Genomic DNA, 16,180 nt, shown 5'->3' on the forward strand with positions numbered 1-16,180 from the left:
AGTTTTTTACTCACAGTGGTGAGTGCGTGGAATGGGCTGCCGGTAACTGTGATGAGGCGGATACGTTAGGGTCTTTTAAGAGGCTTTTAGATAGGTAAATGGAGCTTCGTAAAATAGAGGTCTATATGTTAGCCTAGTAATTTCCGAGGTAGGGACATATTCGACACAACTTTGTAGGCCGAAGGGCCTGTATTGTGCTGTACGTTTTCTATGTTTCTAATACCCTTTAGGGGAGGAAATCTGCCGACCTTTCGACAGCCTCTGTGCAACTCCAGGCACAGTGGTGTGACAGACCACTGCCCTCTGAAATTGGTTAGAAAGTCACTCCAGAAGGACTGGGGATTGGGAGACATTGCTGGCAATACCCACACCTCTTGAAAGAATTAAACCAATCCCAAAAAAGTCTGGCAGAGATTAAGGCCTTTCAGCCCACACGAGATAACACAGGTTGTTCAGATAATCGACTAACACCCACGTAGGTTCAGACTTGCCGTGAGCGGATCAGAATTTTCACAATTTAGTTGTAATTAACTCTGTCTGAGATCTACAATTCCAAGATCCCCAGTTCCAAGTAGAAATTAAATGATTCTCAGCGGCAGCTTATTTCGCCTTCGCTTCCACCAGCGGTGCCGGAGTCTGGGCGGGTTGAGATTGGCATCAGCCAGCCACCGTAATTGCTCCCTTCATTCTTCTATTCAAAACATTAGATAAATATAATAATTTTCATACGTCCAAACAAACCAATGACAATCTTGTTATCCTGAATCCTTCATTAGCATAGGGTGGAGCCACATTGCCGATTTAATCCGCACTCCGAGTGAGTTCCGCATTTTCTGGGTCGGTAACTGACTGAAGAAATGCCTGAAACCAAAGCTCCGAAGAAAGGCGCCAAGAAAGCCGTGTCCAAGGCCAAGGGCACCAAGAGGCGCAGGAGGTCGAGGAGGGAGAGTTACTCCATCTACGTCTACAAGGTGATGAAGCAGGTTCACCCCGACACCGGCATCTCCTCCAAGGCCATGAGCGTCATGAACTCGTTCGTGAACGATATTTTCGAGCGCATCGCGCGCGAGGCTTCCCGCCTGGCCCATTACAACAAGCGGTCGACCATCTCCTCTCGGGAGATCCAGACCGCCGTGCGCCTGCTGCTGCCCGGGGAGCTGGCCAAGCACGCCGTGTCGGAAGGGACAAAGGCGGTCACCAAGTACACCAGCTCCAAGTGAAGCTCCATCAACTAAACAAACCGAAAACTTCGGCTCTTTTAAGAGCCACTCACTCCATCGCTGAAAGAGTTGCTCCAGTATTTCAGCAGTGATTAATAACTAACCTTTCCTTGCAGATTTTCAGTTTAGAAATAATTATTGTTTATTGCAATCCGTATGTCCGTTTTAACCCCGGACTCGCTCTCACTACCCTGTGTCCTGTCACGGAGCATTTTCCCCTTTTGTTATCGACTTGTTTCCGACTTCAGACATGCACACACACAACTATATACAAAGTGCATCGTTGTGAGGCAGATACTTGCTGTTACTGATTCGCTTTATCACCAACAGTTCCCTGTGCTGGAACTGTCCTGCGTCTTATTTGTACTTGTGATTCAGTATAGATTCACCGTTTTTTCACATTGCAGTCTCGGCCTCCATCGTGAACTGCGAACCGTCCATAGCCGGATGCGTTTCAAATTAAAACAAAATCCTGTCGTGTTCTGATTCCGTATTTGTACCGATCGATGATTAAAATGAAAATTTAATTCACAGTCACTCATATCGGAATACTAACTTTCGGTGACACTGCTGGTGAATGTAATTGTAATTAATGTGAATTAATTGCTTGTTTGTGGGTTCTTTTAGGGGGTTATTAACCCGATTTATCGTCTTTTGCGCATTGGTTGTGGTCAGTCTTTATTGGGTGGTTTATGAGCTTTTTTGTGGGTTCCTGAAAGAAGAATTTCAAGACTGTGTATAGTGTACAAAATTTGGTCATTTTACTTTGAAACATTACTGTGCTCTCAGGAAAGTGAAGTTCCGGCTTGAAAGTGGTGACACGGGTGTACTCTGATTATAAATTTTACTTTGAACTGTAAACTAAATTCACACAGTATAAGTGGATCAGGATCATGGTGTCTTTCTCACAGGCATATGTACATAAAAGTTTATGTTTGGACTGTTAAATAAAGTTATTTTTCTCCTGGCTGACTTCACAAATTTCAATTTTATTTGTTTTTGTAATTATTTGTGCCATTTTCCTCTTGCACATTGGTTGGTCGTCGGTCTTTGCTAAGCGTGTTTTATTCCTGGATTCAATTGTCTTTGTTTTGCGGGTTTCTGCAAAAAGAATTTCACGGCTGCACATTCTCTACACAGTTTGATAATTTTACTTTGAACATTAGACTTAATTCGCGCAGTTTATTAAAAACGGATCAGGATCATGTGGCCCCATTCACAAACATAATATAAATACACACACAAACTTTCGGACGGTTCTATAAAATTATCTTTCTCTTCGCGGACGTTACAGCTTTCACAATTTTAGTGGTCTGGCCGTTAGTTTTGGCGCTTCTCCTATTGCCTGTTCATTGGCGAATAAGGACGCTCTCCAATCGGGCATTTCCTCTCAGAACTGGGAAATCCCTAATGAGATTAGGCAATTTACCGCCAATCAAGCACCGCTCTGCAGTCATCCAAGAGGTAGAAAAACATTAATTCTCGGTAAAATACGGGACTAGAACGGAGGCCAGGTTCAGAGAGAGCGCTGTATGCAGAATAATACTATTTTCAGGGAAGGAAACGCGCTTCAGAGTTTAATACGCTACGAATGGAGCGCAGATCGAAAAAAGCTGGAGTCACCCCCATCACCCCTTTCCGCAGACAATATGGGTGGCTCTGAAAAGAGCCTTTGGGTCTTTTAACTGACGTTTCACTTGTTTATTTGCCCTTGGGGTTGGCGGGTCCGCCGGATTTCTTGGGCAAAAGCACGGCCTGGATATTGGGCAGTACCCCGCCCTGAGCGATGGTCACCCCTCCCAGCAGCTTGTTGAGCTCCTCGTCGTTGCGGACGGCCAGCTGCAGGTGTCTGGGGATGATGCGGGTCTTCTTGTTGTCTCGGGCCGCGTTGCCGGCCAACTCGAGGATTTCAGCCGTCAGGTACTCGAGTACAGCAGCCAGGTAGACTGGGGCTCCGGCACCCACCCGCTCAGCATAATTACCCTTTCTCAGGTGCCTGTGAACACGGCCCACCGGGAACTGCAGTCCGGCCCGAGACGAGCGAGACTTGGGCTTGCTCTTAGCCTTACCACCGGTTTTCCCTCGTCCACTCATTTTCACAGACTCCTAATCAGAGAATGAGAAAATTGTTCCGCATTCGCCTTTTTTATAGCTTTTGGTGGATTGCGGAAGGGCACTTATGATTGGTGCTGCAGCACTTACTCCATTTGGTGATTTGGAATTACCCAATCAGCGAGCTGTCTAATTCTCCAATGATCAGACGGCAGCAAGAGAAGCGCGAAAAATAACCGTCACTATCCAAAAGGACCTCAAATTTGAAAAGCCCGCCAAGGAAAAATATTGTCCAAAAAAATGCAATCGGCAACTTCTGTATGAGCATAGACTGCCCACATAGAACATAGAAAACCTACAGCACAGTACAGGCCCTTCGGCCCACAAAGCTGTGCCAAACATTTCCTTACCTTAGAACTACCTAGGATTACCCATAGCCCTCTATTTTCCTAAACTCCATGTACCTATCCAGGAGTCTTTTCAAAGACACAATCGATTCCACCTCCAACACCGTCGTCAGCTGCCCATTCCATACAGTCACCACTCCCTGCTTAAAAAAAAACACTTACCCCAGATATCTCCTCTGTACCTACTTCCAAGCACCTTAAAACCGTGCTATCTTGTGTTAGCCATTTCAGCCCTGGGGTGTTCCCTGATCTTGCTGTCCCAATGCATCTAGCAGGGTGAACTTTAACCATCAAATAATTGTTTCCAAATAATTCAGATCAGGCTTTATATGAAATACTTTATAACATGGCTTTATTTAGCTAAGGGCAGCTAATGGAACATAATCACTTCACAAAGGGAGAGGCAGAAGCTGAAAGGGGAAAATGGACAGAGGGGGAGCAGTTACTATAAGTTTGAGTCTACAGAGCAAAATGGACAGTTGTTATTTTGGATTGAGGGTCCCCTGACCAGCTGTGTTTCTCTAGTGCTTTTGTGAGTTGCTTCAAATTTCCAGCATCTGGGGTCTCTTGGCCAGTCATTTACTGTCTGCACGGAATGTGAATTAATTCTGTCATAACTATGTCTGGTCCCTCTTTGTGAAAACATCATGGAAGGGTCACTTCACAAACTGTGGTGGAAGCAGTATTGTGAGTTAATTTATTCTCATGCAGATTCAGGGCACTTCGGAAGCAGTACAGTGGAGTAATTGAGAGGCATTACTTCGTAACTTGAACTGGAACAAAAGCAAGCACACAGAAAATCCTACTCAACCATCCATTGTCAATGGAAGGTTCAGTGAAACAAGGGTTTGAAGATGATGACAAACTAATGGGGAATGAGAAGGGGAAGTTCCATGTTAGTGCGGTGTACAGGCACACTAAAATTTCAGCAGGCAGGGGGACAGCTAATTGTCATCAACATATCCTGATAAATATTATCTCCTAAAACAGAAAATTGAAGCAGTTGCGAAAAATATCGTTGAAATATTAGGACAAATCTTTCTTGAAAACTTGAAAACGAAGGGGAAAGACACTAAAATAACAAGGTGGGGGTAGGGGAAGGAGGACTAGTTAGAAGGTGATAAGATGGCATTTCAGTTTGTTTAGTCAGCATCCTGTAGAAATCCACTTGAAGCTGATGTACTTGGTCTCCAACTTTGTCCCTTCAAACGCAATGTGTCTGGCAAGTTCCCCGAGGAGCAGCATCAGGCATGTGGCAGTCTGGTTCTCCCAGGATATAACAATGAACCACTTCTTGTAATGGTCCAGTTTGGAAGCCTTACAACTGCTGTGCTCAAAAATCTCTTTCACAAATTAGTTCATGATGCTGATAACCCAGAGGACATGGCAGACTCTCCAAAGCCCAAACATCTTTCCTAAAATGGTGGGACCAGAACTGTATGCAGTACTCCAGATACAGTTTTATAAAGATGCAACATAACTTCCTGATATTTGAACTCATTGCCTCAGCTAATGAGGGCAAGCATGCCCTATGCCTTCTTAACCGCCCTATCAACCTGTTCAGCCACTTTCAGGGAACTGTGAACTTCAACTCCCAAGGTCCATCTATTTATGAATACCATTAAGGGTTTTGCTCTTAACAGTGCGCTGTCTGTTTACATTTGATCTACCAAGGTGAAACACCTCACATTTTGCTGGGTTAAACTCCATCTGCTATTTCTCTACCCTATCTGCAAATAATCTGTATCTCATTGTATTCCCTGCCAGTCTTCTATGCTATCCACAACACCACCAATCTTCACATCATCTGCAAACTCACTACCCCAACCATCTACATTTTCAGAGCAACACACACACATACACATAACTGGAGGAAGTCAAAACATCAGGCAGCATCTATGCAGGGGAAGGAACAGTCAGCATTTTGGGTTGAGAAACTTCTTCAAGACTGGAAAGGAAGGGTGAAGACACCAGAATAAAAAGGTGTGGGGTGGAGAGGAAGGAGGTACTAGCTAGAAGGTGAAGCCAGATGGGTGGGTGCAGAAGGAATCTGATAGGAGAGGAGAGTGGACCATGTGAGAAAGAAGGAAGGGCAGCTGCATGAGTTGATGTAGGTGGAGAGAAGAGAATAGAGGCCAGAGTAGGGAATAGAGAGAGAGGAAAGGGAGAAAGAAAACTTTTTTTTTTACTGGAAATTGATGTTCATGCCGAAACTATAGAAAGGGTACAGAGGAGATGTACAAGGATGTTGCTTGGATTGGGGAGCATGCCTTATCAGAATAGGTTAAGTGAACTCGGCCTTTCTTCCTTGGAGCAACTGAGGATGAGAGGTGACCTGATAGAGGTATGTACGATGGTGAGAGTCATTGATCATGTGGATAGTCAGAGGATTTTTCCCAGGGCTAAAATGGCTAACAAAATTTTAAGGTGCTTGGAAGTAGGTACTGAGGAGATGTCAGAGGTAAGGTTTTTTTCTTTACGCAGACAGTGGTGAGTGTGTGGAATGGGCTGCCCTCCACAGTGGTGAAGGCAGATGCTATAGGGTCTGTTAAGAGACTCCTGGAGCTCAGAAAAATAGTGGGCAATGGGTAATTTCTAAGGTAAGGCCATGTTTGGCACCGCTTAGTGGGCCGAAGGGCCTATATTGTGCTGTAGGTTTTCTATGTTTCTACCTTGGTTGGCAATCAGTGGTAAGTGGTGTGCCAAGGGGTTGGTGCTGGGTTCACAACTGTTCATGATGTACATCAACGACCTGGAAGAGGGGACTGAGTGCAGTGTATCTAAGATTGCTGATTACACTAAATTGAGTGGAAAAGCAAATTGTGCAGAAGATATGGAGAGTCTGCAGAGAGATATAGACAGGTTAAGTAAGTGGGCAAATGGAGTGTAATGTTGGTAAATGTGAGGTCATCCACTTTGGAAGAAAAAATGGAAGAGCAGATTTACCATTATTTAAATGATAGCAGCATGCTGCTGTTAAAGAACTTGCGACTCCAAGTCGCCGTGTGTAACGGACTCTTCTCAGCTAGAAAGTAAATCCAGAAGGACTGGGGATTGGGAAACATTGCTATACCTGCTGGCGATGCCCACACACAGGAAAAGATTAAAACCATTCCCGGCAATGTCTGGAACAGAGTAAGAATATTCAGCCCACACGGGACAACACCGGTTGTTCAAACCATCCCCTTCGTCGGCTCACAACCATGTATGTTCAGACTTCCGAGTGTGGATCGTAATATGATCGTTTTCACATTCCTATTGTAAATAACACTGTCAGATCTAACATCTGCAGCAAGAACAGAAGCAAAGATTCTCAGCGGCAGTTCCTTCTGCCGCAGCTTCCACCAGCGGTACCAGTCTCTGGGCGGGTTGTGATTGCCTACAACCAGGTACAAAGATTGGTCATTTAATACTTACATTCCAATAGTTAGAATGACGTAATAAATTCCATCCTTCCAAACTAACCAATGACAAACTTGTTATCCTGAATCCTTCATTAGCATAGGGTGGAGCCACATTGCCGATTTAATCCGCACTCCGAGTGAGTTCCGCATTTTCTGGGTCGGTAACTGACTGAAGAAATGCCTGAAACCAAAGCTCCGAAGAAAGGCGCCAAGAAAGCCGTGTCCAAGGCCAAGGGCACCAAGAGGCGCAGGAGGTCGAGGAGGGAGAGTTACTCCATCTACGTCTACAAGGTGATGAAGCAGGTTCACCCCGACACCGGCATCTCCTCCAAGGCCATGGGCGTCATGAACTCGTTCGTGAACGATATTTTCGAGCGCATCGCGCGCGAGGCTTCCCGCCTGGCCCATTACAACAAGCGGTCGACCATCACCTCTCGGGAGATCCAGACCGCCGTGCGCCTGTTGCTGCCCGGGGAGCTGGCCAAGCACGCCGTGTCGGAAGGGACAAAGGCGGTCACCAAGTACACCAGCTCCAAGTGAAGCTCTATCAACTAAACAAACCGAAAACAACGGCTCTTTTAAGAGCCACTCACACTTTCCATGGAAGAGTTGCTCCAGTATTTCAGCAGTGATTAATAACTAACCTTTCCTTACAGATTTTCAGTCTAGGAATAATTATTGTTTATTGCGATCCGTATGTCCGTTTTAATCCCGGACTCGCTCTTACTACCCTATGTACCGTCACGGAGCATTTTCCCCTTTTGTTATCGGCTTGTTTCCGTCTTCAGTCATGCACACACACAACTATATACAAAGTGCATCGTTGTGAGGCAGATACTTGCTGTTACTGATTCACTTTATCACCAACAGTTCCCTGTGCTGGAACTGTCCTGCGTCTTATTTGTACTTGTGATTTAGTATATGTTCACGGTTTTTTGACATTGCAGTGTCGGCCTCGATCGTAACTTATGAACTGCGAACCGTCCATAACCGGATGCGTTTCAAATTAAAACAAAATCCTGTCATGTTCTGATTCCGTATTTGTACCGATCGATGATTAAAATGAAAATTTAATTCACAGTCACTCCCATATCGGAATGTAACTAGTTTAAGGTGACTTTGCGGGTTGTGATCTATTAATTATTTGCGTCATTTGTCCTCTTGAATCGGTCTTTGTTAAGCGTGGTTTGTCGTGGATTCAATTGACTGTTTTGTGGGTTTCTGCAAGAAGAATTTCAAGGCTGTATATTTGTCTACAGTTTGATAATTTTACTTTGAACATTAAATTTAATTCACGCAGTCTATTATAAATGGATCAGGATATCTGACCCCATTCACAAACCGTATAATATAAATACACACACACTGTTTCGGAATGTTCTATAAAATTATCTTTCTCTTGACGGACTTTACAAATTTCACAGTTCTTGTGGTTTGGTCGTTAGTTTTGGCGCTTACCCTGTTGCCTGGTCGTTGGTGAATAAGGACGCTCTCTGATCGGGCATTTCCTCTGAGAATTATGAAACCCCTAATGAGATTAGGCAATTTACCGCCAATGAAGCTCCACTCTCCAGTCATCCAAAAGATAGCAGAAAATAAAATTACTGATTTTCGGTAAAATTGGGTACTGCGCAAATAAATGTAGTTATTTTCTGGGGGAGGAAAAGCACTTTAGCCTGAGACTTTAATACGGAAACACCCGGAGTCACCCCAGTCTGTATCAGCCCTTTTCTTAGACAATATGGGTGGCTCTGAAAAGAGCCTTTGGGTCTTTTAACTGACGTTTCACTTGTTTATTTGCCCTTGGGGTTGGTGGATCCGCCGGATTTCTTGGGCAAAAGCACGGCCTGGATATTGGGCAGTACCCCGCCCTGAGCGATGGTCACCCCTCCCAGCAGCTTGTTGAGCTCCTCGTCGTTGCGGACGGCCAGCTGCAGGTGTCTGGGGATGATGCGGGTCTTCTTGTTGTCTCGGGCCGCGTTGCCGGCCAACTCGAGGATTTCAGCCGTCAGGTACTCGAGTACAGCAGCCAGGTAGACTGGGGCTCCGGCACCCACCCGATCGGCGTAATTACCCTTTCTCAGGTGCCTGTGAACACGGCCCACCGGGAACTGCAGTCCGGCCCGAGACGAGCGAGACTTGGGCTTGCTCTTAGCCTTACCACCGGTTTTCCCTCGTCCACTCATTTCCACACACTCCTAAACAGAGAATGAGAAAACTGTTCCGCATTCGGCCTTTTAATAGCTTCCGGTGGATTGCGGAAGGGCACTTACGATTGGTGGTACAGCAAGCTCTCCAATTGGTGATTTGAAAAAACCCAATCAGCGAGCTGTCTAATTCTCCAATGATCAGACGGCAGGAAGAGAAGCGCGGAAAATAACCGTCACTATCCAAAAGGACCTGACATTTGAAAAGCCCGCCAAGGAAAACATAATATTAAACAACTACTACTTCTTTTTGCGCCCTTAACTCCTAGTGGAGTCGTCGGGGTGTCGTCATGACAAGCTTTGCACCTTGCTTTTAGTGTGCTCATCACGCGGCGTGTCTCATCCAAAACAAAAGCAATTAACAATATCTGTGTGAACACAGACTGCCCGATGGCCAGTCAGTTTCTGTTTATACCGAATGTGAATTAAATATTCTTGATAAAAACACATCACATCATGGAAGAGTCTCTTCACAAATTGTGATGAAAGTACATAAACAACAATGTGAGAGTTAATTTATTCTCGTATAGATGCAGGGCACTTAGGAAACAGTATAGTGGAGTAATTGAGAGGCATTTTCTTCATAACTCAAACATGTACAACAGCAAGCTCACAAAGATCCTGTTCAACTTCATCCATTGTCAGTAGAAGGATTAGTGGGAGATTTGTTTGAAGGTGCAGGAAAATTAACTGGGAAGTGGAAGGGGAAGTTCTGTGTTAGTGCAGTGTGCAGGAACATTAGAATTTCATCAGGCAGGGGAATGGCTAATTGTTATCAACATAATCCTTGTAAATAGGTCTTCTAAATATACTATAACAGATATCAACAAACTCAGCGGATCAAATTATAATAATGTTTATTACTTGCAAAGGAAGTCTACCTCCATATGTTAAGTCATAGGTAGGTAGTTTCAATCTTGCAACTCAAAACAGATTTTTATACCTTTACAGAATCCTGTAATTCATCAACTTCATGTGTTTGAGGTCATTCCATCCCTTATTTGCATTCCTGCCCTATCTCATCTCTGTTTGTCAGTCTGGGATCATACAGGTGCCATTTTGTCACATTTACATTACAAAATTATAATTTCATAAAGACTTCAGGGTAACAGATAAAATTCAACAACAGATCTTTACAGCAGTCAGCTCTGTACTGGAAGGGCACAGAATTTCACAACAGCCAGCACCATACTGTAATGAAACACAGATGGCACTCTATAGTAAGGACACAGACTTCTACGACAGCACCGTACTGCAAGGACACATACATATACAACCAGTTGTACAAAAAAGTGAAAATCTAAAATTAAATATGCAGACACTACAAGACAGGATGGTGGCGAATGTTGTATTCTTATCTAAGAGCTGCATCTACAAGGCTGGGAACTACAGGCCAGTGAATCTAACAACAGTGTTACAAAATATTCTTGCTGGAAGGAGAAAGAGGGTGGTAGTGGAAGCTTGTTATTCAGAATGGAACTAGTGGGTCATGGGGATCGGTGTCATCTGCATTATCAATTTGTCTGACAATGTTGCTATCATGGTTAGTGAGTTTGACAATGACAGCAACAGTGGTGAAGTGCTCAGTGAATATTATTTAAGTTTACAATGGGAGTGAGATGAACTAGGGGATTAGACCAAAGGATGGCAGATGGATGTTAACGTGGACAAGTATGAGGTGTTGCGTGATGACAAGTTCAAACAGGGGAGGACTATGGAGAGTGATGCAGAACAGAAAAACCAAGGTGCATTGTTAACTGAAAGTGATGGCCCTGGTTATCAGAATGGTAAAGGCAGAGTTCTGACCTGCTGCCTTCATTGGTGAAGGCATTGATTATGGTAGTTGGGACATCCTGTCGTAACTGTACAAGTTGAGGTGATACCGCAATATATTGTGCACAGCTCCAGTCACCCAGCTGCAGGAAGAATGTCATTAATTTGCAAAGGATGCAGAGAAGATACACAGAGATGTTATTGGCACTGGAGGGTTTGAATTATCAGCAGAAGCTTGGCCAGGCTGGGACACCTTTATTAACCCTAGAGAGTAGGAAGTATAGAGGTATATATGAGGTGAATAGATTACATGGATGGTCACAGACTTTTTCCCAGAGTAGGGAATCTAAAACAACTTTAAGGTGAAGGGAAAAGATTTATAAGCAATGTTTTCACACAGAGGCTAAAGATATATGCAACAAGGATGTTGTCAATAAGAGTACAATTATAACGTTTAAAAGATATTCGGCTTTCCTCAGGCACAACAAGTGATAGGAAAGAATGTAAAATAGTGGTGGGGGTGTGTTATACTGTTGTTTAAGGTGATAATTGTACTTTCATTGACAACATCCTTGTTGCACATATCTTTAGCTTCTGTGTTTAAGGAAACCATCACAGCAGTAATGAGGTGGGACTTTATGAGGTCATGTAGTAGGGCTTAGAAATCAAACAAGGGACAATGATTTTGTTGGGATTATACTGCAGGACTTCCAACATTTGGTGGGAGATTGAGGAGCATGTATGTTGGTAAATCACATAGAGGTATAATGGGAACAGAGTTGCATTGGTTACACATTTCAACTTCCACAATATTAACCAAATTGTTTCCAACTGTTGCAAAGGTCTGTGTCCTTACAGTTTGGTGCTGGCTGATTATTTATATTAATTTGGCAATACAGCTCAGTTACAGGCCCTTCCGGCCCAATGAGCCCACATCACCCAATTACACCTTTGTGGCCAAATAACCAATTAAAGGTTGCTGCTGCTGTATTAACCACTACGCTACTGTGCTGCCATTGTGGAGGGTATCATATGGTGTTTGAAAGGATCTGGCAATTGTTGGATGGATGAACTTCAAGGTGTATATAAAATCCTGAGGGTATAGGTAGGAGAACAATCAAGGTCTTTTGTTAGCCACAGAGCAGGTGTGTATAATACTATGGGGAATAGGGTTAAGGTGAGATGGGTAATATTTAAAGGGCATCTAGGGGACAATTCTTTTACTCAGAGTGACAGATATGTGGAACAGGCTGCAAGGAAGCTGTTGAGATGGGGACAAATAGAATAATATTAGAGGTGATGGTGATTGGTGCAGGGATAAGAAAATATCAGTCCAATATGGGTTACATGCAGGCAAATGGGACCAGCTCATGTCGGCAATGGTAGGCAATGTCGGCAATGGAGGTTAAATGACTTGTTTCTGTGCTGTAGAACTCTGACTGTAGGAAGAAGCATGTCAGACAAGAGGTAGAGGTTTTAGGAGAGGATTAAGAGGTTTAGAGGGGATGTGTTGAAGAATTTGTTCTTCACCCAGCGGTATGTTATAACCTGGAACTTATTTCCTGAAGGGGTAGTGTAGGCACCTGTTTAAGGACCATCTTCAGCCAAGGAACCAAGACATGATAGATGAAAGACCAAGTGCTGATCTAGTGAAGTCAGATACTCATTGGTTGCTATAGACATGGTGGGCCCAAGTCCCTACTACACAAACCTCTGTGAACGTGCAGTGGGTACCTGGTCAATCAGGGTTCAGGAAAGATTAACAAAGATTCTGCCTGGATTAGGGGACTTGAGTTAAAATGAGGAATTGGACAGGCTGGGTCTGTTTTCTCAAGATCAGGAGTGGAGAGGACTGAAAGGTGACATGGCAGAGCTGTATAAATTTATGAGAGGCAAAGAAAGGAATCCGTTTTCCATGGTGTGGGTGTGTAAAGCTACAGATTTCAGGGTTAAGGTGACAGATGGGGTGGTTAAGGGGGATCTAATGAGTAAATATTTCACCCAGAGAACAGTTGGTACCTGGACTGAGCTGCCAGAGGAGGTGGCGGAGGCAGGAACCAAGAAAGTCTGTGTTCAACATCACTCCACAGGACTCTGTCATTCACTGTTCTGGTCTAACTGACCAAAATGCAACATTTTGCATCCACCTAACTTAAACATCACCTCCCATTTCTTTGCCCACCTTCCTGGTTGATCAATATGGTATTTGTGACCTTCCCACCAAGTTTCATGTCATCTGTAAACTTGTCAATCATGCTTCCCATATCCTTATCCACATCATTAACGTAAATGACAAAATAAGAGGGGATCAGTGTCAATTCCTGTGGTCACCGCTGGTCACAGGCCTTCAGACAAACAAGTCAGGGTCATGAGAACACAAGCAGGACCACAAACAGAGGAGAGCAGAATTGATGGGGAGCCAGGGTAGGAGGAGGTTACAGAGAGAGCGAGGGGTGAGGACCAAGGAAAATGTGAGCTCAAGGATGAGAATTGGACACCTGAAGCAGGGAGGCATTGCAGTAACGCACTGACAGACACTGTTCCCAGAATGGCAGGCAGGAAGAGAAGAGACCAACGTCCACATTAGACCAGGCCTACCAGACTCCACCAGTCCGTTCCTACATCCAAAGGTCAATGGCAGAGAGCAAGGAGCAGCTCATCTGATCCAATCTGTGCCTTCTCCACCTCTCCACATCAACCTGCAAACCACAGGAGAAGCCCATTAATTCACCTCTCACTCTTCAAAACCACAGCAAGTATTGACCAACCCCACTTAAGTTCCTGCCTGACCTCCTTCCCTGGCCATACCACTCCCCACTCCGTGGTCCTTCCCTCTGCCCCATGCCCCCACTGTGCCCCCTTCTTCTGGTAATGTATAATGGCAGATGCATTAGCATCACTGAGCATCAGTCAAGCACCCCAAACTTTTCTTTCAGAAAATCTTCCACCACCATCCCATTCATATTTATACCACTACAACCCAGATAGTACTATCAGCATTGACATCTCCACACCATTTAACCTATTTAAGACCATAACATATATGAGCAGAATTAGGCTATTTGGCCCTTCGAGTCAACTCTGCTATTTCATCATGGCTGATCCATTTCCCTCTCAGCCCCAGTCTCCTGCCTTCTCCCCATATCCCTTCCTGCCCTGACTAATCAAGGATTTATCAACCTCTTCCTTAAATATAACCAAGGACTTGGCATCCGCAGACACCTCTGATTCACCATACTCTGGCTAAAGAAATTTCTCATCTCTGTTCTAAAAGGACATCTCTCTATTCCGAGGCTGTGACCTCTGGTCTTAGACTACCCCACCAAATCTACTCTATCGAGGCCTTTCAACATTCGATAGGTTCCAATGTGATTACCTCCCCTCATTCTTCTGAATTCCAGTGAGTAAAGGCCCAGGGCTATTAAACTCTCTTCATATGACTGGCCTTTCAATCCCAAAATAATTTTCGTGTACCTCCTTTGAAACTTCTCCAATGTCAGCACATCCATTCTTACATAAGGGGCCCGAACCCACTCACAATACTCCAGATGAGGCCTCACCAGCCCTTATAAAGCCTTAAGATTACATCCTTGGTTTTATATTCTAATCCTCTCAAAATTAATACCAACATTGCATTTACCTTCTTCATCACTGACTCAATCTGCAAATTAACCTTTAGGGAATCCTGCACAAGGACTCCCAAGCCTCAGATTTTTGAATTTTTTCTCCATTTAGGAAATAGTTTACTCTTGTATCTCTTCTACCAAAGTGTATGATCATACATTTCACTACACTGTATTCCATCCCCCACTCTTTGCACATTCTCCTTATCTTTTTCAGTCCTTCTGTGGTCTCTCTGCTTTCTCAATACTACCTACCCCTCCACCTACCTTCGTATCCTCTACAAACTTGACTACAAAGCTATCAATTCCTTCACCCAAATCATTAGCATATAATGTAAACAAGACGTGGTCCAAACACAGACACCCGTGGAACACCACTACTCACCAGCAGCCAATCAGAAAAGAATCCCTTTGTTCAATTTCTCTACTGCCAATCATCCAATGCTCTATCCATGCTAGTATCTTTCTTGTAATACCAGGGATTCTTAACCTGTTAAGCAGCCTCATATGTGGCACTGTGTCAAAGGCCATTTGAAAATGCAAGTAAACAATATCAACCAATTCTGCCTCAACTATCCTTGTTATTTTTTTCCAACAAATTCCAACAGATTTGCCCTTAAGGAAACCATGCTGACTATGGCATATTTTATCATCTGCCTCCACGTACCCCAAAACCACATGCTTACCAATCAACTCCAACATCTTCACAACCACTGAGGTCAGAACAACTGATTTCCTTTCTTCTGCCCTCTCCCTTCTTGAAGACTGGAGTGACATTTCCAATTTTCCACCTATCATCTCCCAGTTTCTAGCTCCATCCACCCACCTGGTCTCACTTCTATCTTGTAATCATTCCCCTCCTTTTTAATCTTTCCCCCTCCTTTCCAGACCTAATGAAGCTTCTCAACCTGGAACATTGGCTGTTTATTCATTTCTACAGATGCTGCCTGACCTGCCGAGTTCCTCCAGCTCTTTGTGTATGTTGCTCTGGATGCCCAGCATCTACAGAATCCCTTATGTTTTTAATCTCTTCCCCCTCGTTTATTTATATCCAGTCGACTGCCTTCAACGCTTCCTTCTTTTTTTACAGTTTATCGTTATTTGTCACATGTACATTGAAACATACAGAGAAATGTCTCATTTATTTTTGTTGTTTAAAACCTGTCTACTTAATTTCATCACTGGATGATAAACTACTACAATGCTCAATCGCCCGCTGACTTATTATTTCCATTTACCACAAACCTGCCATTCGCCTTCCTCCAGATAACTCTTATCACCATACACCACTTCCATCTTGGCCATTTGCTGCCAACGACTCTGCTTCCGGTATCAAGATTCGTCGCCTCTCCGCGCGTTGCCGGGGAAACGGCGTGAGGTCGCTCTGTGACGTCAACACACAAGTGGTTGGGCAAATCGCCGCCGCCCGGGAGGAGGGGCAGAGTGAGCTGTCAATCAGAGGAGCCGCTGGGAAACCACCTAAAATTGTAAATA

General features: G+C 44.2%; 4 protein-coding genes across 4 annotated transcripts; 2 read left to right on the forward strand and 2 right to left on the reverse strand.

Moving 5' to 3' along the window:
- The first annotated feature begins 806 nt into the window (after nt 1–806).
- On the forward strand, nt 807–2,189 carry LOC132383204 (histone H2B 7-like). Its single transcript, XM_059954093.1, has one exon. The coding sequence runs from the start codon at nt 858–860 to the stop codon at nt 1,218–1,220; it is 363 nt and encodes a 120-aa protein (XP_059810076.1). The 5' UTR covers nt 807–857; the 3' UTR covers nt 1,221–2,189.
- Nucleotides 2,190–2,336: 147 nt separating this feature from the next.
- On the reverse strand, nt 2,337–3,321 carry LOC132383199 (late histone H2A.2.2-like). Its single transcript, XM_059954087.1, has one exon. The coding sequence runs from the start codon at nt 3,312–3,314 to the stop codon at nt 2,922–2,924; it is 393 nt and encodes a 130-aa protein (XP_059810070.1). The 5' UTR covers nt 3,315–3,321; the 3' UTR covers nt 2,337–2,921.
- A 3,885-nt stretch (nt 3,322–7,206) lies between these two features.
- On the forward strand, nt 7,207–8,387 carry LOC132383203 (histone H2B 5-like). Its single transcript, XM_059954092.1, has one exon. It carries the CDS (start codon nt 7,261–7,263, stop codon nt 7,621–7,623), a length of 363 nt encoding a protein of 120 aa, XP_059810075.1. The 5' UTR covers nt 7,207–7,260; the 3' UTR covers nt 7,624–8,387.
- A 126-nt stretch (nt 8,388–8,513) lies between these two features.
- Nucleotides 8,514–9,680, reverse strand: LOC132383196 (late histone H2A.2.2-like). Its single transcript, XM_059954085.1, has one exon. It carries the CDS (start codon nt 9,267–9,269, stop codon nt 8,877–8,879), a length of 393 nt encoding a protein of 130 aa, XP_059810068.1. The 5' UTR covers nt 9,270–9,680; the 3' UTR covers nt 8,514–8,876.
- Nucleotides 9,681–16,180: the final 6,500 nt, after the last annotated feature.

The sequence above is a fragment of the Hypanus sabinus genome, chromosome 29, assembly GCF_030144855.1.
Source record: "Hypanus sabinus isolate sHypSab1 chromosome 29, sHypSab1.hap1, whole genome shotgun sequence".
In the NCBI taxonomy this organism is placed as follows: Eukaryota; Metazoa; Chordata; class Chondrichthyes; order Myliobatiformes; family Dasyatidae; genus Hypanus; species Hypanus sabinus.